The sequence below is a fragment of the Ictalurus punctatus genome, chromosome 1, assembly GCF_001660625.3.
Source record: "Ictalurus punctatus breed USDA103 chromosome 1, Coco_2.0, whole genome shotgun sequence".
Lineage (NCBI taxonomy): Eukaryota > Metazoa > Chordata > Actinopteri > Siluriformes > Ictaluridae > Ictalurus > Ictalurus punctatus.
In genome coordinates this window covers 14,267,806-14,291,977 of record NC_030416.2, presented here as the reverse complement: position 1 = coordinate 14,291,977, position 24,172 = coordinate 14,267,806, and the positions used below count along the sequence as shown (strand labels likewise).

Sequence of the window (24,172 nt, the reverse complement as noted above, 5' to 3'; positions counted from 1 at the left end):
GGATGGAAATGGATAGCAAGCATCTGGCAGGTGACCAAAAGAAATGATACACCCCAAATGGTCAAATAACTCATGTAGAAGGTTTGCACGGCCGTGCCCACTGGCTTCCATAGCAACGCATTCCTCGAAACTAATTGAAATGTGTGCGCCCTCAGGTGTGTGTAGGATGTTTGCTGGAAAGGTTATTTTTCAGGTACTCAGTTCCCCGGATTACTTTGTTACCAGGACAACTTTTGAAGCCGACTGTAGGATGGATTTATATCTGTCTCACTAGGTATAATAATTGTAAACAATTTTGCATTTCCATATTTAATCTGTCATTACCTCACCATGATTACCACCATAACGTGTGTGGTTCTAAGGCTGCTGTACTGGTACATCATTTAAAGGTGCATTAGGCAAGATTTATTTTTGTCTCCATTCCCACCCATGTACACAAAGCCCCGCCCCAGGATCTACAACACCTCGTAGAGTTAGCATGCTAAGTAGCATTAGCAAGGACTGTCATGATGTCACTTTCAAGCAATGAGTTAGAGTTTCTATATTAAGAGCATATTCTATATTTAATTATGTTATTTTGATATACAGTGCTCTCCGGAAGTATTGGAACAACAAGGCCAATTATTTTGTTTTTGCTATACACTGAAGATATTTGGGGTTTAAGATCAAGGTTTCTATCTCAGGTAGTCTCCTCTTCAGGAGCTGAAATGCATGCACAATTGCATTTGTTAAGGTCTGGTTATTGACTTGGCCAGTCTAAAACCTTCCACCTTTTCCCTCTGATGAAGTCCTTTGTTGAGTTGGCAGTGTGTTTTGGATCATTGTTTTGCTGCATGATGGAAGTTCCTCCCAATTAGATTGGATGCATTTCTCTGTAAATTGGCAGACAGTATGTTTCTGTAGAATTAATTCTGCTGCTACCATCATGAGTTACATCATCAATAAACATTAGTGAGCCTGTACCAGAGGCAGCCATGCAAGCCCAAGCCATGGCACTACCTCAACCACGCTTGACCAATGACCTCATATGTTTTGGATCATGAGCAGATCTTTCTTCAGTTTGGTAGAGGTTAATCTTTTTTCCAGAACTTCTGTCGATCATCTCTGTATTCCTTTGTGCATTTCAAGCTGGCTTTTAAGCAACACTGTAAGTTTTCAGACACAGGAAAGTCTCCAGGTTGGTAACATGACAAGTTGCATTAAAATAAATAAATAATTAACTTCAAAAGAGAAAAAGACAGACCTGTTTTGCTTTTATGCATAAAGATTTTATAGTTGCCATTTTAATGAATGTAAATGTCATATTTTTGCATATTGTCTCGTGGAGTTCTGATGTATTGTACTTTTAGATGTAAATGCTATGCAAACACAAGTGGAAAAATGCACAGTGTCTCTCAAAGATTATGGGCTTTTTCAGTGATTGCTCATAATGACTGACCTGGGGTTAAATCTGTATCATTATTGAGGCAATAAATGCACTTGTATCGCTGTGTTTCCTAGTCCCCTTACTGGCTAAAAGCTCTGCTTAGCAGGAGATTCAGGCTCAAATCCTAGCTATGCTATAAGCCATATGTGACTCCTAATTTAGACATGTCTGAGCGTCTGCACATTTGGCATGACAGAGCCATGTGGTTAGTATGCTGCTGTAAGCATGTATTTGAAAACGTGCTGGATGGTTTCTTTCGTCTCACTCTCCCAGACTAGAGGTGACGTGTTTGGGGAGATATTTCATGCATAAGGAATGCACTATGACCCAACTGCTGGCATAGCTAATCATTAACATGATAGAAAACTCTAGCTGGCTGAAAAAAATCTAGCAAACTTACAGTATGCTGACTTTTCATTCACAAACCATTTCTTGCTTTGAAGGTGGTGTAGTGTGTGTGGCTGGTTGATTTGTATAAAACAGCATGGTTCTGGTTAAACTTAGAGTGTTTCTGGTTTGTGTGTGTGTGTGTGTGGGGGGGGGGGGGGTAATTGTATATGTGCTCAGTGTTTGATTGTGTAGGAAATACAGTGGGGAAAAGTGCTGACTGGCTGTAACTTGAAAGTGCTGACAAGAGTAAGACATCCAGCCTGAAATAAGACATGAATCCACAGAGACCAGCACACAAGCACAAAACATCAGGAGGCCGTTTCACAAAGCAGATTTAAACTAGTCTAGGATTCTAATGAAGTTCACACTTTACTCACAGCCTCAGACCCTCCACCCACTGGAAACATTTTTTGGCCACAGCCTACAGAACCTTGAAGACTGATTGACTTTTCCGCACTTCCGTGTATACATACGTGTGTGGGCTTTTTGGACCAAGATAGAGTTTTGTGTGGTACACTCACTGCTGAGTAAACAAGATAATCTTGCATGTTTGCCGAAAGGCTGCTGGACAAGGTTTGTGGCTGGTTATCTGCCACATTTATTGACAAAACACACCAGACTCTCTAGAGGTCCAGCTTGCGAGACTAAACAAAACCTAACAAATGCAGCTGTGGTTAACTCGTCTAATGACATTCATTAACAAATTTTTCTGCCAATCAAGCTTTAGACACTCACTACGTTTACATGGACAACAATAATCCGATATTAACCCGATTGAGACGATACTCTGATTAAGAAACTATCATGTAAACAGCGGTTATTGATGACCTTAATCCGGCTAAAGTCATACTCGAAGTAAACACAAATCGCATTAAGACGTGTGGAGTATTCCTGTTTTAGTCGCATTATCGACGTGTTTTACAGACATGTACACACCTTAATCACATTATTAACATCGTGTGGGAGTTTTCACTGCATTTTGTGACAGGACACGTACACAACCGTTTGACGGCAAACAAGAGAGAACGGCTGCGTCCGAAACTACGTACTTACCTACTATATAGTAGGAGAAATACATTTATGTAGATGCATCGAACGCAGCTCAAGGCTTCAAGCAGTCGTCTATTTGCACGTATAGCATGAAAAATAATTAACTGCACTTGAAGCTTTCATAAAATTAAAAATGAAACACCCAAAACGGTATACACTACCATAACGAAGATGAACTGCATGTCGATACGTGAAATTCTGGAGGGAACGTCTACGGCGTGGCGTGGGGACGTAATGACATTAATTGATCTGTGTTCTACAACATGTAAAACAGGAACATGAAAGGAATCTCCTAAAAGCGACTCATGTAAACACCTTAATCACAATATTGTCTTATTCAGAGTAAGGTCAATAATCTGAATAATGTCTTATTAAGAATAAGGTCAATAATTAGATTACTGCTGTCCATGTAAACGTAGTCAATGAGGCTAAGAATAATCACAGTGTGTTTTGCATCAAACAGCCAATCGTGTGAAACTTTTCAGGGGCGGGGGGTTGTGGAAAACTACTTGAATTGGTGAAATTTCAATTACATGAAAATGTTTTGCACGGTCTTTTGCAGTGATGTGTGTTGGTAAATGAGACCTTTTAGCTGTTCTCATGTTTGACGCACATGAATCGAATGCCAGTCATTTTTTACAATCCATATTAAGTTTGCTCATTTCTCATTTGCACTGAGAATTTGGTATGTTTGGTATGAAAGTGTGAAGGAGTAGTCTAGACAGCTGAATGTTTTCATCTTGAAAATGGTGGTCTTGTCTTCAATTCCTCTGAACTGTGTTGTGGTCCACATCAGGTGTATAAGCTATCTGCACTCTGGGCTTCATGCTGAGTAATGTGATTGGTTCATCTAGTCACATTGCTTCCTGTTGCAAGTTTTGTGGTGGTGTGGAAAAGGTTGTTACGGTCAGCAGAGGAGACAGAATGCCTTAATGATTTATAAAACCAGACTTTCATAGGCCTGGAGCAGTGTAGCTCATCCTTGTGGTGAGAGGCTAAAATGTTTTTTTATATAAGCACTGCTCCTCATTTGCAAGTATTCCTGCATGATGACATGCCATTCACCCAACAAGCCCTGTTCTTCACTGCTTGAGTGTTTGTACCAAAGGAAATACATTTTATTTTTTAAACAAACAGGTGAACCTAGTACCATTTTGTGAACCGGCATGCACAAGTGCATTGTTTATAATTGTGCACTTGATCCAAACACCCTATTTTCCATTTAGAGTTGAGGAAAATCTTGTTTTTGTTGGAACCATCACAAAGAAGCAGAGGAAGAAATCAAAAAGCAGCAGTGTACAAGAAATGCAAGATTTCATGTAATTTCATGTAATTACTATACGACATTCAGTGCCCTCCACTAATATTGGCACCCTTGGTAAATAAAATCATTTTAGAAATTGTCTATATTGTTTAACCTTTTGATTTTTTTGTATCGAAAATACTCTGATATCAAATTGATATCAAACAATTGCAAACACAACACGGGTTTATCAAAAAAATATCTTTGTTAAATATGTAACAATTATTGGCACCATTTTAGTCATTACTTTGTGCTACCTCCCTTTGCCAAGATAATAGCTCTGAGTCTTCTCCTATAATGCCTGATGAGGTTGGAGAATACATGGCAAGGGATCTCAGATCATTCCTCCATACAGAATCTCTACAGATCCTTCACATTTCAAGGTCCACACTGGTGGACTCTCCTCTTCAGTTCATCCCACAGGTTTTCTATGGGTTTCAAGTCTGGGGAGAGCAGAGTATTTTTGTGAACTATTTGAACAAAAGATCAAAAAGTTAAACAATAAATAAAATTTTTCACAGCATTCGTTGCTTCTTTGCTTTTCTTCATATTTACCAAGGGTGCCAATATTAGCGGAGGGCACTGTAGATTACTGAGTGTGTACTAATGTGGAGATTTTGTCCGTGTGTTCAGAAAGAGTTGTAAAGGTAAATGAATCTTTTTACGTTTGCACATTGCGAAAGGATGCTTCTTTAAAGTCTTTTCTAGGAAGAATAAAGTCCTCTAAACCCTCATGAACCATGAAAAAAAACAGTTAAATTGGGAAATAGAAAAGTTAGAATATGAAGAAATGTGTCTTGCTACATGTTTGACTTTTTCTCCTCTGTATAGTATTTCCTTGTACTGAAATAAAATTATTTAATTAATGCTGTGTGTTATTCTGCCCTTTGGTGGTGAGAAACGAAGGAGGTCTACCTCATAAAGGGCAGACACAGTGACTATATTTACATGCACATCAATATTCCAGTATTAATCAGAATTTGGCAATATTCTAATCAGTATTGAGTCATGTAATCTGATTCAGATTAATACAATATTCTGATTCCCCAGATTCTGATTCCCGCCCCTGGAATGTACCTGTTTTAATTGGAAATTTGTTGCATGTAAACACCTTATTCAGAAATTCCATGGAAATGACCTCTACGCACATGCTCAGTCTGCAAGGAATTGTGGGTCCTGACAGATGCTTAGCTGTAGGCTAGCTATTTAGGAATGGCCGTAATATCCCTACATGTTTTGTACAGATCAGTCAAGTCAATGGACAGGTGGTACTAAGTGCAGTGTCATTGGAGACAGTATCTGTTGGTGAATGAAGAGTGTGTGTGTATATATGTATGTATGTATGTATAGGTGTAGCTATATATATGGATATGTCATGCTTTAGATTACATGCTTGTTCATGTCATCTTTCCATGTATGAGTTTATTGCATAATGTCCTCAGTTTGTTTTTGTCCTATTATGTGCTTGTTCTGCTATTTTTCATTTTTCCATCTATCCGTATCTATGTATATAGCATGAGTTCATATTTCAATGCTTGCTACTGTGTGTTAATAACACCGTGCAAGACGTGTACCGCTGTAATCTACAGTATATGATTTCTAGGTTCAGTGATGACTTTGAAAGCCCAGAGCACATAAACGTGTAAAGGAGTTGATATTTTAAGTTTAGATTGACCAACATTTCCCATTTACAGTGACAAATTGAGCTTGCAGTGACTTAGTAGCCATGTATTCATTCATTCAGCGTCAGTAAGCGCTTTATTCTGGTCAGGGTTGCAGTGGATCCCGGAACACAGCACAGTGTGGGAACACACCCTGGATGGTACGCCTTTTTTTTTTTTTTTTTTTTTTTTCCAGAGAATACATCTGTTAGAATTCCTCTGACATACATTCCCAACAAGCCATCTAGTCTGTTAAATACTAAAGGGTTCTAACCCTTAAGGGGGAATGCCATATCATTTCTTCATCACAGCTTGAAAAGGTTCTGTGACTGTGTGCAGTGAAAACTGAAACCTGTATTTCTCTGATATATAGTTGTATAGATTTATACTGTGAAGGGATTTTGAATTGCATTAAATAATTTTTTCCCCTAGTTTTACTGCAAATTCTTTAACCCCATCAAGAGTCTTTTATAAAACCCATTTTTGCACTCTAATAGGCAGACAATTACCAAACTCCTACTAATGTGTGAATTGATTTGATTAATTTTGCATTGTCAGCTGTTCTGCTAATTTGGTTTGCACTGCTCTTTGCACATGCACGTTCATGACATCATTATGGATGATGTGTATTAGTATGGGTAAGTGGTGGAGCATTCGGTGTGTTTAGCTGCGTTGGGGTGAGTGTGTTGATGACTGGATGGGTGTATATCGATTCTCCTTGAGTATGAAGACTAAATAGATTCAGCATTAAACCGTGGTGCTCCCTGAGGGATTGGAGATGGGATTGGTGGAGGTGTGCGACTGCTAACGGTTGCTTGAGCACAGAGTAACTCACACTAATGAAACAACGTAATAACCTTGAAGCACCCTCCCTATCTCTCCACTGACACTAAATATGCCAGTGACATGATGAAATGGGAATGAGATGGTGATGGAACTGTATTTCAACACCCACTTATGTAGACTTGTATCTGGACATGCAACCATATTGACTTGTTTTATTTTCTGTTTCATGTTTTACAGATCCTGAGGACTACCAGCCACCAATATGGAAATCCTACTGTAAGTGTGAAATGTCTGCAAATTTTCTGAGATTAAACCCCACCCCCACCTTAGGAATTTGAGTATTTGCTCATTTTCTCTGTCAAGTACCTAAGCTGTTGAAATGACTCAAATCCACACCCGAGCACAGATGCCAACTTCTGAAATTCACTGGAGGTGCTCGTAACAGCTTAGAAATGTGTGACGTCGTACAATCTTATAGCAGCTACATCCCACAATAAAAAATTGTATCACTAGAAAATTACTGTTCTACTATGGGCAGTTTCTCCTCACAGTACTTCTCGAGATGGTTTTCCTGGTTAGTGCACTATTGCTGCACAAACTACAACAGTAGTAGGAGCTTAATGATGCGCTGTACGCTCTCTATTCCATGTAAAATTCGAATAAAGCAAGCTATTATAAAATGCTGTTTATATTATGTGAGGTGGATTAAAAATTTCAACTTAAACAAGCCCAGAATACCTCCTCTGAAAAAGTCACTTCTCTCTTATCTCGAATCAGGAGAAGCTGGTGAGATTTAAAGAAACATGCTTCCCCTAAGCACTCTGTATATCAAAAGTCAATATTCTAACATTAAAGCATTTTTAGAGAACAGTACTATCTGGAGTAAAACAGCAATGCCTTCAGGCAATAGCAAATCTTTAAAGACTGGTGTTTGGGAGCTCTTTCCCAGCTCTTCCCGGTAACTTAGAACACTGATGGCCAGTGAGTAGTGGATCAAAGTGATACAGTTAAGTGTCTAATACCCCACATCCACACATCTGTACTGACATCACCCTTCTGTGTAGCTCTTTAAAACTAGACATAAAAGGAAACAACGCATGCCTGCATAACAAACATTCTCCTGTATTCAGCCTTTCTTTGCTGATTTAGTCCAGGCTAAAGAAATCACGGCGATACGGAATTTTTAGTTTATTCGGTAGCAGAGAACGCACGATTCAAACACGCATCTAGGGCTACAGAGAGCTGCATGGGCGCAACTGGCTAACAGCAGTATGGGAAAAATTCCTGTGCTTCAGTCCCTTTGTGAGTCTCATCAGTGAAAACTTGCCATGTTAAATTTGTTCGAACTTTTGTTTCATTATATCCTACTGAGCATCTGAATGGATCATGCAAATGCTGTGTCACTATTAAGTTTCAATGATTATACTTTAATTAAAATACTATTATTATGTACACTCACCGAACACTTTATTAGGAACACTATACTAATACTGGGTAGGGCCTCACTTTGCTCTCAAAACAGCCTCAATTCTTCATGGCATGGATTCCACAAGATGTTGGAAACATTCCTTTGAGATTCTGGTCCGTGTTGACATGATTGCATCACGCAATTCCTCAGATTTTTTAGGTGCACTTTAATTCTCCCGTTTTGCCTCATCCCAAAGGTGTTCTATTGGATTCAGATCCGGTGACTGGGAAGACCACTGAAGAACACTGAACTCATCGTCATGCTCATGAAACCAGTTTGAGACGAATTTTGCTTTGTGACATGCTGCATTATCACGCTGGAAGTAACCATTAGAAGATGGTAAACTGTGGCCATGAAGGGATGCACATGGTCAGCAACAATACTCAAACAGCCTGTGGCATTCATGCAACGATTTATTGGTATTAATGAGCCCAAAGTGTGCCAAGAAAACATTCCCCACACCATTACACCACCTCCACCAGCCTGGACTATTGGCATAAGGCAAGTTGGGTCCATGGATTCATGCTGTTGGTGGCTAAGTTTGACCCTACCATACCATACCTACCAAAGTCTGTGCCTCAAAAATCAGGATTCATCAGACCAGGCTACGTTTTTCCAGTCTTCACCTGTCCAGTTTTGGAGAGTCTGTGCCCACTGCAGCCTCAGCTTTCTGTTCTTGGCTGACAGAAGTGACAGAAGTCTTCTGCTGCTCTTCTGCTATTGTAGTCCATCTGCCTCAAGATTCGGCATGTTGTCATTCTGAGATGCTTTTTTTTTTGCTCACCATAATTGTATGGAGAGGTTATCTAAGATACTGTAGCCTTTCTGTCAGCTCGAATCATTCTGGCCATTCTGCATTGACTTCTCCCATCAACAAGGTGTTTCCATCCTCAGAAGTGTCACTCACTGGATGTTTTTTAAAATTTACTGCAACATTCTGAGTAAACCCTAGAGACTGTTGTGCATGAAAATCCCAGGAGATCAGCAGTTATAGAAATACTCAAACCAGCCCGTCTGGCTAAAATCACTGTGATCACATTTTACCCCATTCTGATGGTTGATGTGAACATTAACCGAATCTGCATGATTTTATGCCTTGCACTGCTGCCACATGATTGACTGATTAGATAAGTGCATGAATGAGTAGGTGTACATGTGTTCCTAATAAAGTGTTCAGTCAGTGTTCTTCAGTTGTTATGCTCCTATACTGATTTTGAATGTTTTCATCAAATGAAAATGTTCAGGAGATGCTTATTTTTGTGGAGTCGAAAGTCTGTCATATCGAGACAACACTGTATTGTATCATATTGCATTTTGTGTTTCATTACACCCCTACTAGCTAACTTCACATCACCAAAATCAGTTGTCTTCATGCTGAAAATAGGTTTACTGTGGGAAATAATTGTGTGTGAATGGCATGTGTATAGTGCGTTGCTGTCTGTTCTTGTTCAGACTTGTTCTTGTGATTTGCTATGTTAAAAATAATATACTTTAACTGTATTTTACAGCATGATACTGCAGCATGTGTGTGTTATTCTGGGAAAATATTTACAGCACTGGCAGATTATAATGTATTAAGAGGAACTTACTGTATAGTTACAGTACTTTAACAACACTGAGTCTATATAGTAATTACTGTGAAAAATATTAATCACAGTAACTACCTAACTTACAAGATCATTTTTTATATTGTAGGTTACCTGTTCCCATAGAGGGTAGACTATTTGTCCTGCTATTTATTACATTAAAATCAGAAATAGTGCTAGCTGGCAACTATCCATCCACATACATACATTGCCTTTTTTTTTGTTTTCTTTCTTTCTTTTTTTTTTTTTTAGAAAAAATATCCTCTTTTTTTTTTTTTTTTTTTAAAAAAAAGGACCTTATTTTAAATATTAAAAATTTTGAAAATGTTTACTATTAAATGGTTAGCGAATTGAGAAATGATCTACAGCTAATCAGAAAAGGCTAAAACTTTATCACTCTAATTAGCTACTTGTAGCCCGTGGGTTCCTACTAGCAGTGTTTGAGTTTTTATATCTATAGGCTTAACTGATTTAATAACACACTCGTGTAGAGTCACATTAGGATCTGAGAATGACTAGTTAATGAGTTCCACAAAGATTTAGGTTTCCTTATTTAAATGCGAATCGGTTCCATTTTGTTTGGTCTGGCACCAATAGTGATTAAGCTGTAATCAAACTTTTGACCAGCAATGTAACACAAGAAACTTTTCTTCAGTATATGTTTTAGGACAGCTGAGAAATCGTATATGGCCACGTAAATACTTAATGAATCAAAACAAGAGCCCATAGCCAAGAGCTATCTTTGTCATTCTTATCAAGGAACATGCCAATCCATCTTATAGCTCCTCATTCCTGATAGCAGATACTGCAATGCAATGTGGTTGGTGCATTGAACATGCTCTTCTGTCTTCTTTTGAGTCCATTATGGTAGTGTGTGTGCATCTCCGCGCCACACTCTGACTTGGCCATGTCCGTACCATGTTTACTGGATGTTGTCCAGGCTTCACTGCTCGTCCTTAGTGTCCCTGACAAAAACACACAGTCGGATGCCTTCCTGCACCCCACATGGAAAATCTGCCACAGGTCCTGAAGACCACGTTGCTGTCCAGGAGAGCCTGTTTCTCTAATGAAGTCATCAAGGACACTTCTAGCCCATATCACCCTCAAGTGCCCCGGGGCATCTGCTGCTATTTTTACATCCTGATCAGTCCATACAGTCAGGCTGCTCTTATGTGCCACTGTTACTTAACAGTAATAATAATATAATAAACTTTTTTATAGTGCACTTTAAATACATGTGCTAGCTCAGTGTTGTACAATAAAGTAGTAAAAATGAAATGTTAAAAAGTAATGTACTAGAATGCACAGGATAAAATAAAAGATGAGTGAAAATAAATATAAGTACACACATAAGCATATACGAAATATAATTTTAACAAAAAATCAAATAAAACTATACATAAATGCCAAAACAGATGATGTTTCTCTTAATAAGCAACTGGAGAAATATAATAGATATACTCACTTGAAAACACCTGAAATTTTATAATATGTGATCTATAACTACGGAAGTTTTGTTCCAACGTTGATCATTAACTGGTGTTAACCTTTAATAGTTAAGTTAACAATTATTTTATAATTAGACCGAGAAAAGAAATGGTAACTTCTTAACCTGAAACATCGATATGCTCTGTTCTGCGATTGACTCATTGTTAGCCCTGATCCATCAACGTCTCTAGTGCAGTTCATTTTTTAGTGATTTTACCAGCATGCCCAAGTGCACATGCATAATCCATCTCCATTTGCTTGCCTTGTTGTGCCGACAGCATATGCTGGTCTACCTCTGAGTTCCAGCAAGGAGGATTAATAAATAAATGTGCTGCTTGTGGCTGAAGGCATTCTGCACTGAAATAATCACTCTCATATAATCCATTGTGATTTATAGTCTTTTGTGTTAGAGGGAGAGAGACTGCAATGGATAGACTACTGGCATTGTGAAATCGTACACTGTTCCCGGTATAAACATTGCACTTAGTGGTGAATTAAAAGGAAAAAGCAGAACGACAACACAGTTACTGGACAGTAAGATGCAGTGCACGCTAAAAGTGCAAGTAACTATTGGGTTGCAGAAAATAGGACAAATATTTGTAAGCATTCTAGACATGTTTACTACCGACTTTTTTTTTTTTTTAATGACAATAAATGATTTAATTTTAAAGATGAAACAGTATCTGAAAATGACAGGAAATGAGCATTTCCACCATGTCAAGTTTAGGGTGAGTAGGGTGTGCATAATAATATTACAGTCGGGAACTGCGTTCTGCCCGCAGAAGTTGTTAAAATATATGGTGGCTATCTAGGTGATTCTGCAGTAATGTTCATTAAACAGTAAAAAAAAAAAAAAAAAAAAAAAAAAAAAAAGCCCTGAAAAACAGTAGTTTTCAATTTATCACCCTTTTACAAAATGGTTGTCTAATGTCTAAATATCTGACATTTTCACTGTTGATGCTGCTGCTGAATGTGTCACAGGTGAGAAAAAAAAACAAACAAAAATAATCCCTGTGTATTTTATCACTTTCTAATTATAATCACCATTAACATTATTTGTAAAATGTTAGATTTGACACTTTGTTGTATGCCTATTCTGAAAAAGTTGGGACAGTATGGAAAATGTTAATGAAAACAAAGAGGAGTGATTTGTAAATGTACTTTGACTTGTATTTAACCAAAAAAACATGTAAAGACAAGGTATTTGATGTTCTACCTAATCAATTGCACAGTTTTTTTTTAAGGTAAATGTTTATTTTGAAATTGATGCATGCAACACGTTCCAAAAAAGTTGGGACAGGGGCAATTTAGGACTAATGGCGATGTGACAAGTTGAAATAAGAAGGTGATGTGAAACAGGTGAAGCAATCATCTAATCATAGTATATAAGGAGTCTCCAAAAAAGCCTAGTCCTTCAAGAGCAAGGACGGGTCGAGGCTCGCCAATCTGCCAACAGATGCGTCAGCGAATAATCAACACTTTGAGAACAACATTCCCCAAAGACAAATCAGTAGGATTTGTGGCATTTCACCTTCTACAATGCACAATATAATTAAAAGGTTCAAGGAATCCGGTCAAATCTCGGTGCGTAAAGGGCAAGGCTGAAAACCACTTCTGAATACGCGTGATCTCCGATCCCTCAGACGTCACTGTCTTAAAAACAGTCATGCGTCTGTAATTGATATCCTGACATGGGCTCGGGAATACTTTGGTAAAACTTTGTCAGTCAATGCCATTCCCCACTGCATCCACAGATCCAAGTTAAGGCTTTACTATGCAAAGCAGAATCCATACATCAGCACTGTCCAGAAGCACCGCCCACTGCTCTGGGCTCGGTCTCATCTGAGATGGACAGTACCACAGTGGAATCGTGTTTTGTGGTCAGAGGAGTCAACATTTCAAATAGTTTTTGGACAAAAAAGCCAAAGAGGAAAAGGACCATCCAAGCTGTTATCAGAGTCAGGTCCAGAAGGCAGCGTCTGTCATGGTATGGGGGTGTGTCAGTGCCCATGACATGGGTAATTTGCACATCTGTGAGGACATCATTAATGCAGAAAGATATGTACACATTTTGGAGCAACATATGCTGCCATCCAGAACAGGACAACACCAAACCACATTCTGCCCGGATTACAAGCGCATGGTTGCGTAAGCAGAGAGTGCAGGTGCTGGCATGGCCTGCCTGCAGTCCTGACCTGTCTCCCATTGAGAATGTGCGGCACATTATGAAGTGCAAAATAAGGCAACGAAGGACCTGTACAGTTGCCCAGCTGAAGAAATGCATAATGGATGAATCGGGGAAAATTACGCTTGCTAAATTTAACCAACTGGTGTCTTCAGCACCAAACAAAGTGTTATTAAAAAAAAAGCTGATGTTACACAGTGATAAACAGGCGACTGTCCCAACGTTTTTGGAGTGTGTTGCAGTCATCAGATTTGAAATGAGTGTATATTTTCAAAAATCAATTAAATTCACAAAGTAAAACATCAAATAATGTGTTAATAATGTGTTTTCAATATAGTACAGGGTGTACTGAATTTTCAAATGACTCTTTGTTAGTTTTTTTTTTGCATTTTCCATACTGTCCCAACTTTTTCGGAATTGGGGTTATAATCTGTTTAGGTGAACATTTTGTCCTTTTTTTTTTCTTTCAGCCAAAAAACGAAAGGACCATTTTCAGTGGCATCCCTAATAAATATAGTTAATTGATGTTCTTCTCCATTTACCTTGCCAGAAAGCAAAGGCATCATACATCAAGTACATTCAAGAGCATGAGTGATTGTGTGATGTACATCGAGGCATCGAGTACATTCAAGAGCATGAGTGATGTGGGGAAATGGGCGAGGCTTCCATGTGGTGTCGGTTAATATCATCGAGTTCAAAACATTTGCGCAAATTATTCCAGATTAGTGTGTTGACTGCTTAATCTCCCATTTATCTGGGAGAAAAAGACTCCTCTTCTCATTCGTTTTTGACCTATAATGCATAGAGGCATACTTGGATGTTAAATTGCAGAGCTAAAAGGTTGGCAGGTCTGGTAATATAATTGAGGTAAAGATCACTGGATATTGTGACAATGTAATATTGTGTAAAGATGATGATTAAAATCGTAACACACAGGCCTAACGCCTTCAACACTATCTTCAACATGAATGCATGGTAGAATATCCGCACTTTCTATTGAAGTGTAATGTCTCTTAACTGACATTTTTAGAATGACAGAAATGTCCAATAACTTAATCTTACAGTTATATTTAGAAACTAAATGTGTGTGTGTGTGTGTGTGTGTGTGTGTGTGTGTGTGTGTGTGTGTGTGTGTGTGTGTGTCATAGTGTACCAGTTACAGCAGGAGGCGCCCAGACCAAAGAGAATAACATGTCCACAGGAGGTCAGTAAAGTATAGTGATGTTCATAAATCATGAAATCCAACCTGTATAATAGTTTATGGCGTTTATAATCCATAAATAACTATGTTCATCAGTAGACACTTCATTCTTATGTCAGTATTGTATATATGAACTAGATTTACTCAATAACTGTAATGATATAGTGGATGTTACTGGATATAATTAATATCCGTGGTTACTGTGCGCCCAGTCTTTCATATGAAGCCGTTACTGAGCATAAGATGGATTTGTAGAGACATGCCTATGCAAGATGAGATTTAGGAAAGTGTTTATTGGGAGTTAGAAACCTGTTTGACTTCACCAGTTCAGCTTTTCTCTTTCTGTCTGTTTTTTTTTTTTTTTTTTTCCCAGATCAAGAGCAGGCCCAAGTACTATGGCCGAGAGTGAGTGTGTCGTTTTATTATTTTTACTTCCTTATCTCTTTCCCAGACTGACATGCAGAGTGCGGGTGAGACACGTCTGCTATAAGTGGAAATTGATGTCTTGCAAGAGTCTGAATATGTGGGTGTTAATATGAGGAAATATGAATAAGACAGAGAGAGAAAGAGAGAGAGAGAGAGAGAGAGAGCGGGGGCTGACGAAGATGCCATGATTTTAGTATTATGAGATTCTCTTTCACATTTTGATCACAAATTAGTTCGGCACGTAATTGAAAAAACCATGTTCAATTGGATATATTGTGTTTTACAAGCTTTTTTGGTCATCTAAAAAATTGTCTTTTAGTTAGTTAGTTGTCATAAGTGCTGAGACTTGGATAATATATTAAAAATATGTATTAAAATCTACCAGCTCATAACTTACAATCACAGAATGCAACAGGATAGGGGTCAAACTTACTATCAGGCAAATGCAGAGGTCCTGGGGAATTAACGAGAAAAAAGTTCACTGATTACTAATGATAGAACAGCTAAAAGCCGATTAAAGGTCAATCTCACAGAATAGATTGCATCTTAACCACAAATAGTTTCTGTACACACCAGTTCTGTGAGAGTTTCATGCGTAAAAACACAACCCCAATTGTCCTGCATGCCACGTCTGTTTCATTTTCACATTCACATAAACTTTATAGATTTTAAATCAGATCACAAACTTTCAGTTCCTAATGCATACAGTTCTCGAAGAAACTTCAAGGCCAATTCATTTGTTTGTTCTATTCACCAAAGCCATTCGGGTTTGAGATCAAAAGATGGATGGATGGATGGATGAATTACACTCAGGTCTAACGCCTTCAACAGTGTCTTTAACGTGAATGTCTGCAGGGTAGAATATCAGCACTTTTTATTGAAGTGTGACGGCTCTTATCTGATTTTCACTGATTTCACACATTTCACTGATGCCACGCATTTTCAGGACATTCCAAATTGTTGTATGTTTATGCAATGCCTCTGATTGATGTTCCCTCTTTTCTCAGCTTCAAAATGGCTTTGTGTTTCTCCCATAGACAGCTCTCAGATCTTCATGTTGGCTTATCCTTTTTAGCAACAAATGCAGTCTTCACAGTTGAAACTGCAGGCTGAAACCAAAATTAGATGTTCAGAGCGGTGTTCATGTTCTAAAAGGACATACCTGGGTAACAAGAAATACCTGTCAGTCACATGTTCCAGTATTTTTGCTTACCTACAAATTGAGTGGGCTGATACAAAATGTGTTAAGTTCAATGTTGTTTAACACATCTATATATAACCACCAGGAAATAAAAGCTGAATTCTTAAACTCTCTTCTCATATTCGTCTTTTGATCTCAAACCCAAATGGCTTCAGTCTACAGTGAAAACAAATGAACTGGCCTTGCGTTTCCAATCGTTTCAGATGGGAATGTATGATGTGAAAAAGTTTAACGTTTCAGTGTACAACAGTGTGATTATTGTGTGAACTGTAGTTACAGAGCACAGGTTTTTTATTTTATTTTAAAGGTACTCATTATACCAACAGAGGAAACCAGAATAAACACAAATGTGCACCTTGTATACTCTCCCACTGTGTCACATCAGTGACCTGTATTGTTTCCGACCGTATTTTGCGTGAGGTGTGAATTAAGGTTTGTGCACTTAGACAATCATACTGTTGCCATAGGAAACACAGCATGCTTCTTTATATATAGTGCAATTTATAAAAAGCAATCCAGACTATATCTGAGCCGCCTGTAAGCATCAGATATGTTATGATATGATATGAATACAGCTTGGGAAAGATGGTAGCAGAACCTCTACTGTCGGAGTTTATTAATGAATAGTATTTGTACATTCTGAGTGACTCGCACATGTGCATCGCATGTGAAACATTCAGTCAGTGAGTGAAAATGTCTTCTCTGTACTGATCCACTCAGTGTCCCAGGCAACAATAGTAACTGTTCCACAAGAACTGCTCTTCACCCAAATGAAACAAGTGTGTAGCAAGTGTGTGTGATCGAGTGAGTGTATTTGTGTGTAAGGAAATGTGATTGTGTTTGGGTTGGTTCTCGGTGCAGGTTCCATGGGCTGATCTCTAGAGAGCAGGCAGATGAGTTTCTTGATGGAGCTGAGGGGGCTTACCTCATCAGAGAGAGCCAACGGCAGCCAGGAACTTTTACACTCGCATTAAGGTATGTGCTCACACATACACACCCTTGAACAGATGTACACAAAGACATATTTTCATTGAGACACCACATATATACACCCACATTTACACAAGAAATTTGGTATGCATTAAATCCAATGATTTTTGGGAAAAGTAAATGTATATATCCTACTTGTGCTCTTGAGTGTGTGTAAATTGTGTATTTGGTCAACTTCACATTACATCATTTGCATGGGTTACTGAAGTTTTATATATGGAATATACTGTCAAGTTTAAATTGCTTGTTTTGTACATTTACAGCATTTAGCAGATACCGTTATAAAGTGCAACTTCCATCTGCTTTGGAGTCCCTATCAAAAACACATCCTCAGGCTAGTTCATTAGGTCAGGGACGACAATTTTGTGAAGCTCAGTCATTTTATATTATTGGAATTAATTAAAAAACATGTCAAATGCCAACACATTAAGACAAATAAAACTAGTCATCCAATTATAACAAAAGAAATGCTGTCTTTCTGCCTTTTCATTTCTTACACCATTTAATGGTCATTTCCTGTTTCCAGCCCTCAACATACACATGCAATTACAAAGAAATTCAACGTTTTGGAAAAATCAGGTGAAAATTCTTAGTTTGATTTACAAACTAGGTTTACACAAATTATAAATTAGGCCAAATATCTTTTGACTTTGTACTTGAAATATAATCCAAAAAGTATATATATTCATAGTCATTAAAGATCTTATAATCGTACCTTTTGTGATTAGACATAGAAGATATGTTTAAAAAATGAAGTTGATAGAGGGGAAAAAAGTATTCAGACACCACAAATTAACATCAGTACTTTGTTGCAAAGCTGTTGTTGGCAATTACAGCTATGAGACCTCTACAGTAAGAAGTAATTAGATTTTTGCATCGTTTGTGGTTCAATTTTGGCTCATTCCTCTTGCCAAATTCCCCAAGGTTACGAGGGTCCCTTGGATGGAATTACAATTCTAAAATCCTCCCTAAAATGTTCACTGGAGATTGGCTTGGCCATGCAAGGATTTCTTGAGTTATTTTAGCTGTATACCCCATTCCTACAGTTGAATCACAGCCATGCTGATATTCAGTATACAGTGCTGTGAAAAAGTATTTACTGATTTCTTCTGTTTTTGTGTATATCTCTAACTAAATTGTTTCAGAAATTAAAACAAAATCTAAGATAAAACAAAGACAACCTGTGTAATCATAAAGTACAGTTTTTAAGTGATAATGTTTTCTACTGAATCAAAAAAGTTATCCAATACCAACTGGGCCTGTGTGAAAATGTATTTGCCCCCATAGTGACTAATTCCCCAAATCTATGAAACTGCATTGATAATGGTGTTCAGCTGGACTAGACACAACCAGGCCTGATTACTGCAAACCCTGTTCAATCAAATCAACACTTAAATAGAACTTTTTCACCAGCAAGTTGGTTAAAAGTGTTACCCAGTAACACAATATGCCAGAATTGAAAGAAATTCCAGAAATGATGAGGAAGAAGTTGATTACAATACATTTGTCTGGATAGGGTTACAAAGCTATTTCAAAGACTCTGGGACTCGAAACAACCACAGTGAGAGCCATTATCTCCAAATGGGAAACCTCTGTAGAGTAGTGAACCTTAACAGAAGTGGCCGACCATCCAAAAGTCCCCCAAGAGCACAGCAAGGACTCATCCAGGAAGTCACAAAAGAACTAAGGATAACATCAAAGGACCTACAGGCCTCTCTTGCATTAATAAAGGTCACTGTTCATGACTCCACTATCAGAAAGACACTGCGCAAAAATGGCATCCATGGAAGAGTGGCGAGGTGAAAACCACTGCTAACCCAGAAGAACATTATGGCTTGTCTGAATTTTGCCAAAACACACCTTGATGATCCTCAAAACTTTTCGGAGAATGTTCTGTGGATTGATGAGTCGAAAATGGAACTGTTTGGAAGACAAGGGTCCCGTTACATCCCGTTACATCCCGTTTCATCAGGTGTAAACCAAACACCAAATTCCACAAAAAGAACATACCTACAGTCAAGCATGGTGGTGGAGGTGTGATGGTGTGGGGATGCTTTGCTGCTTCAGGGCCTGGGCAACTTGCAATAACTGAGAGAAACATGAATTCTGCTCTCTACCAGAAAATCCTAAAGGAGAATGTCTGATCTTCAGTCCGTAACTTTGACACTCAAGCACAGCTGGATTATGTAGCAAGACAATGATCCAAAGCGATCAGCGCAAAGCGATACAGCACAAAGTAGTTCTGGTTTGTTGCACTTCATGAACACACTCTACAAAATGTGTCTTTTGTGTGACTGTGATTGTGTGACAGTGATTACCGCACCAACAACTGCACTTGGACTTTATAGGCATTTTCAACTGAGAGTTTTTTGTTCTTGTATCAGTACAGAAAAACAAAGTACTGTACATAATAACTGCATTTACCATAAATATATATATATATATATATATTTTTTTTCATTTTCGCAAATTCATCCACCCCTTTTCTTCCTCTCTGTCTCAGGTTTGGAGGCCAGACTCTAAACTACAGGCTCTTCTATGATGGCAAACACTTTGTGGGAGAGAAGCGGTTTGAGTCTGTGCATGACCTTGTCACAGACGGCCTCATAACTCTCTACATCGAGACCAAAGCAGCTGAGTACATTGCTAAGATGACCACCAACCCCATCTACCAGCATCTGGGCTATACGGCATTATTGAGGGACAAGATGAGCCAGCGCCTGAGCCGAGCTCGATCTGAGCCCAAGAAAGTCACCTTCCAACAGGATGACAAGGTGAGAAGCTTCCTGTCACTGTATGTACAGTCAGCTCAAGAATTCTTGGCACTTTTAGTAAAAATGAGTGAAAAGTTTATGAAAAAATGTGATTAATTAGCTCACACTAAAATATGAGAAATGTAGCCATTAATTCAAGTAAATTTATTATAAGGACAAAAATCATACAGTGCTGTGAAAAAGTATTTGCGCCATCCTGATTTCTTCTGTTTTTGTGTACATCTCTTATTAAATTGTTTCAGAAATTAAAACAAAATCTTATATAAAACAAAGGCAACCTGAGTAAACACAAAAAATACAGTTTTTAAATGATAATGTTATATATTGAAGCAATAAAGTTATCTAATACTAACTGGGCCTGTGTGAAAATGCATTTCCCCCCATAGTTACTAATTCCCCAAATTTATGAAACTGCATTGATAATGGGGTTCAGCTGGACTAGACACAACCAGGCCTGATTAGTGCAAACCCTGTACAATCAAATCAACTCTTAACTTTTTCACCAGCATGAAGTTGGTTAAAAGGTCTTACCCAGTAACACAATATGGCAAAGAAATTCCAGAAATTGATTAGGAAGAAGGTAATTGAAATACATCAGTCTGGGAAGGGTTACAAAGCTATTTCAAAGGCTCTGGCACTCCAAAGAACCACACTGAGCCATTATCTCCACGTTATCTCCAAATGGAAAAACTCGGTACAGTACTGAACCTTCCCAGAAGTGGCCCACCTTCCACAATTCCTCCAAGAGCACAGCAAGGACTCATCCAGGAAGTCACAAAAGAGCCAAGGATAACATCAAAGGACCTACAGGCCTCTCTTGCATCAATAAAGGTCACTGTTCATGACTCCACTATCAAAAAGACACTGCGGAAAAATGGCATCCATGGAAGAGTGGTGAGGTGAAAACCACTGCTAACCCAGAAGAACATTAAGGCTTGTCTTTACCAAAACACACCTTGATGATCTTCAAACCTTTTGGGAGAATGTTCTGTGGATTGATTAGTCGAAAGTGGAACTGTTTGGAAGACAGGGGTCCTGTTACATCTGGCGTAAACCAAACATGGAATTCCACGAATATAACATAAAATATACGGTCAAGCATGGTGGTGGAAGTGTGATGGTGTGGGGATGCTTTGCTGCTTCGGGGTCTGGGCAACTTGCAGTAATTGAGGGAAACATGAATTCTGCTCTCTACCAGAAAATCCTAAAGGAGAATGTCCGATCTTCAGTCCATAAGTTGAAACTCAAGCGCAACTGGATTATGTAGCAAGACAATGATCCAAAGCATAGGAGTAAGTCTTTGTCCTACAAGTAAGTGGAAAACTGATCTCTGGTTATTGGAAGTGTTTGGATGCAGTTATTGCTGCTAAAGGTGGCACAACCAGATTTTAAGTTTAAGGGGCAGTTAGTTTCTCACATGGGTGATAGAGGTTGGAAAACTTTTTTTTTTTTGCTTCACTAAAAGAATAATTAATAAAAAACTGTATTGTGTGTTTACTCAGGTTGCCTTTGTTTTATGTTGTATTTTGTTTGAAGATCTAAAACTATTTAGTAGAGATATACACAAAACCAGGAGAACAAAGCTTTTTGTTGAAAGGTGGTTGAATAATTACACTAAAGAGTGTGATGGAGTGTCCCTGAAGGCAGGATATTCTTGTTCCTTCTGAGTAGCTCTGATGGAAGATAATGGTGGCAAATGCGCCACTGTCTCTATCATCTCTCAAACTCCAGTCTCTCAGACTGATCCGTTGACAGATGAGTGTGAACAATCTCTGAACTGTCAGTCTTGCTCAGTTTTCCATATGAATATTTAATCAGATACATTACATATGATATGTTAGTGAAAGTTTTTACTTTAGTGGCACTTGTTTATGTATATTCAGTTCCAGAATTGCTATCACAGAAATTATTGTATACAATAAACAGTACAAAACTACTTTCCTTTAACAAAAATCATTCTTATAAGAATTTTTTCAATAATTGTGTTAATTATAATAATTGTGCTAAAGAATATTTAAAATACATTATATGCAAACATATATATACTTTTCAAATTGGTCTCATTCTCTGTTGGTGGCTTTGACAGAATATGATGTTGCACACATGAGAAATCCCACAGATTACAGCACCTGAACTTCACCAGGCATTATTGGACCTACACTGGCATCATGCTATGGTCAGATGAGACCCAAAATTACCTTTTTTTTGCTATGTATATCAAAAAAAAAGTGGAACTTGCATGCTTGTATGGATTCTGGAGTTAATGTATGTCATATGTGATTGCCTGTAAAAATGTATTCCAAAATGACATAAAAAAGCTGTTTCAGCTAACGCTAAGTTCAGTTTGCTAATTAGGCACTGTGTTGTTTATTGGTTTGGTGGCTGTATTCTTCTAGTAGCCACTAGGGGGCAAGAAAAAATAAATCAACCTGACAACTTAGTGTGCTGTGTTTGTAGATGAGACCTTAACGTGATCATACTCAGTTCCAAATCAAGTCCATTGCACAGCAAATAGAAGATACAAGTTTTATAATATGAAAAATTGTAATCGTTAATTGCAAAATTAATTCTGCAGTCTTCCTAAATATAGATATATTTTATGAACTCATTCCAACTATTCAAATGTTAGGCTCGTTATCCAGTATAAAGGTGTTTAATAATATCTGTAATTTATTGGTGCCAGTTAGAAGTGCAGATTCAAGTGCAGGTTTTCTGGTTTTATTAAAAGCAACGTAAAGACAAACAAAGAGGTTCAGTAATCGGGCTATGGTCAAAACATAAATCAAACCAGGCAGAGAACTACGGCTTGGAGTGGTCTGAAGTGACACTTTACAAAGTAACACTGTATTATTTGAAGATGCAAATGTGATTGCAAACAAGTGAGTGGCTGTGTCCGAAATCGCGTACTATGACAATCTATACTGCACGGCCATTGAAACAGTGCGTGGTAATCAGTATGGATGTGTAGTATGAATACAATTCCGGACATACTACATCTGCCATATTGGCATTGTCATGTGACCTTCGACGTCATCATAAGCACAAAAATCTTAAAGCGACCACCAGATTAAAGCAACCACATTAACGGCAAAATGCACATCAGGAAAGTTAACTGAATTAGCAATGTAATGTGAGCGGGGTTAACAGGCTGAGGTAAATTCGTTACCGTTAGCTTAACTGGCTAATGTATGATAGAGATTACAAAAAAATCTTTCAAACTCTGTGACAACTGTTTTCTTCTTTAAACCTTCAACAACTTAACAATTCATTCAGCTATTGTGAAACAAGTCCTGTTTAACCAAGGTTTAATACTTAAAAAGAGTCTACATGTTGTCTTTTGGCGATTTTTTTTTTTCTGAGTGTGTCCGCACCAGCCCTGTTGAATTATGGGATATTTTGACTCACGTAGTGTCCATCAGTTGTACACTGCAAAATCTCACCAGAAGCAGTACTGCAACCGGGTATTCCTCGCCTACTGAGAATTCGGACATCCTACCCCTCTGGCGTACTGCTTTTCGCTTACTATGTAGTAGGGTAATACGTGATTTCGGACAATGTCGTTAGTAATCAGGTGACTTTGAGCAGAGAAAGGATCTTAATTGGCGGTCATGTGATGGGATTGCAGCCTGAAAATCATAGGAGCTGTAGTCTACAGCTTCTGGAGACACATGTATGATAAACCCAACTATAAAGTGATAGATGTAGTCATTGCAGTCATTGCTTAGAGAGACATTGTTACCCTTTTTATTAGAGCTGTGGATGGAATTCAGGACATTGTGGGTTGTATGCTATTTTGTTGCTTATATTTGAATATTGCATGATTTCTTACTTATTTTCACTGTGATGTTTTATTGAAAGAGAGTGAGAGGAAACAAACAAACCAGGCTGGATTTGAAAAGCTCTGCTGAGAGTACTGCAGTGACACAGGCTTTCACATGCTTCCTGTGCATGATTGGCTACTTCAGAATAAAGTACAATTTCTCCCTGGAGGAGCACATCACCAGAAAACAAAACCGGCATAAACAACACAAGCCCACATCTTGTTTGAGAAGTATGACAAAAATGAACTTGTACTTCAGCTTCTGAAGGGTCAACTACAAGTATTTGTTCTCACAGGTACGCGCACCCGCCACTTTAATAGGAACACATGTACACCTGCTCATTCGTGCAGTTATCCAACAGCCAATCATGTTGAAGCAGTGGATACAATTATAAAGACACAGATCAAGAGTTTCAG

At 38.2% G+C, this 24,172-nt stretch overlaps 1 protein-coding gene across 2 annotated transcripts in view; it reads left to right on the top strand.

Annotated features, from left to right (window-relative positions):
* Positions 1 to 24,172, top strand: part of chn2 (chimerin 2) — a 46,903-nt gene that overhangs the window by 6,173 nt on the left and 16,558 nt on the right. For both annotated transcript variants that reach the window (XM_017471463.3, XM_017471473.3), the window contains 5 exons: positions 6,854 to 6,892; positions 14,492 to 14,547; positions 14,918 to 14,949; positions 17,033 to 17,146; positions 19,665 to 19,935. In XM_017471463.3, coding sequence (XP_017326952.1) covers positions 6,854 to 6,892; positions 14,492 to 14,547; positions 14,918 to 14,949; positions 17,033 to 17,146; positions 19,665 to 19,935 — 512 coding nt within the window. The remainder of the gene's footprint in view (positions 1 to 6,853; positions 6,893 to 14,491; positions 14,548 to 14,917; positions 14,950 to 17,032; positions 17,147 to 19,664; positions 19,936 to 24,172) is intronic.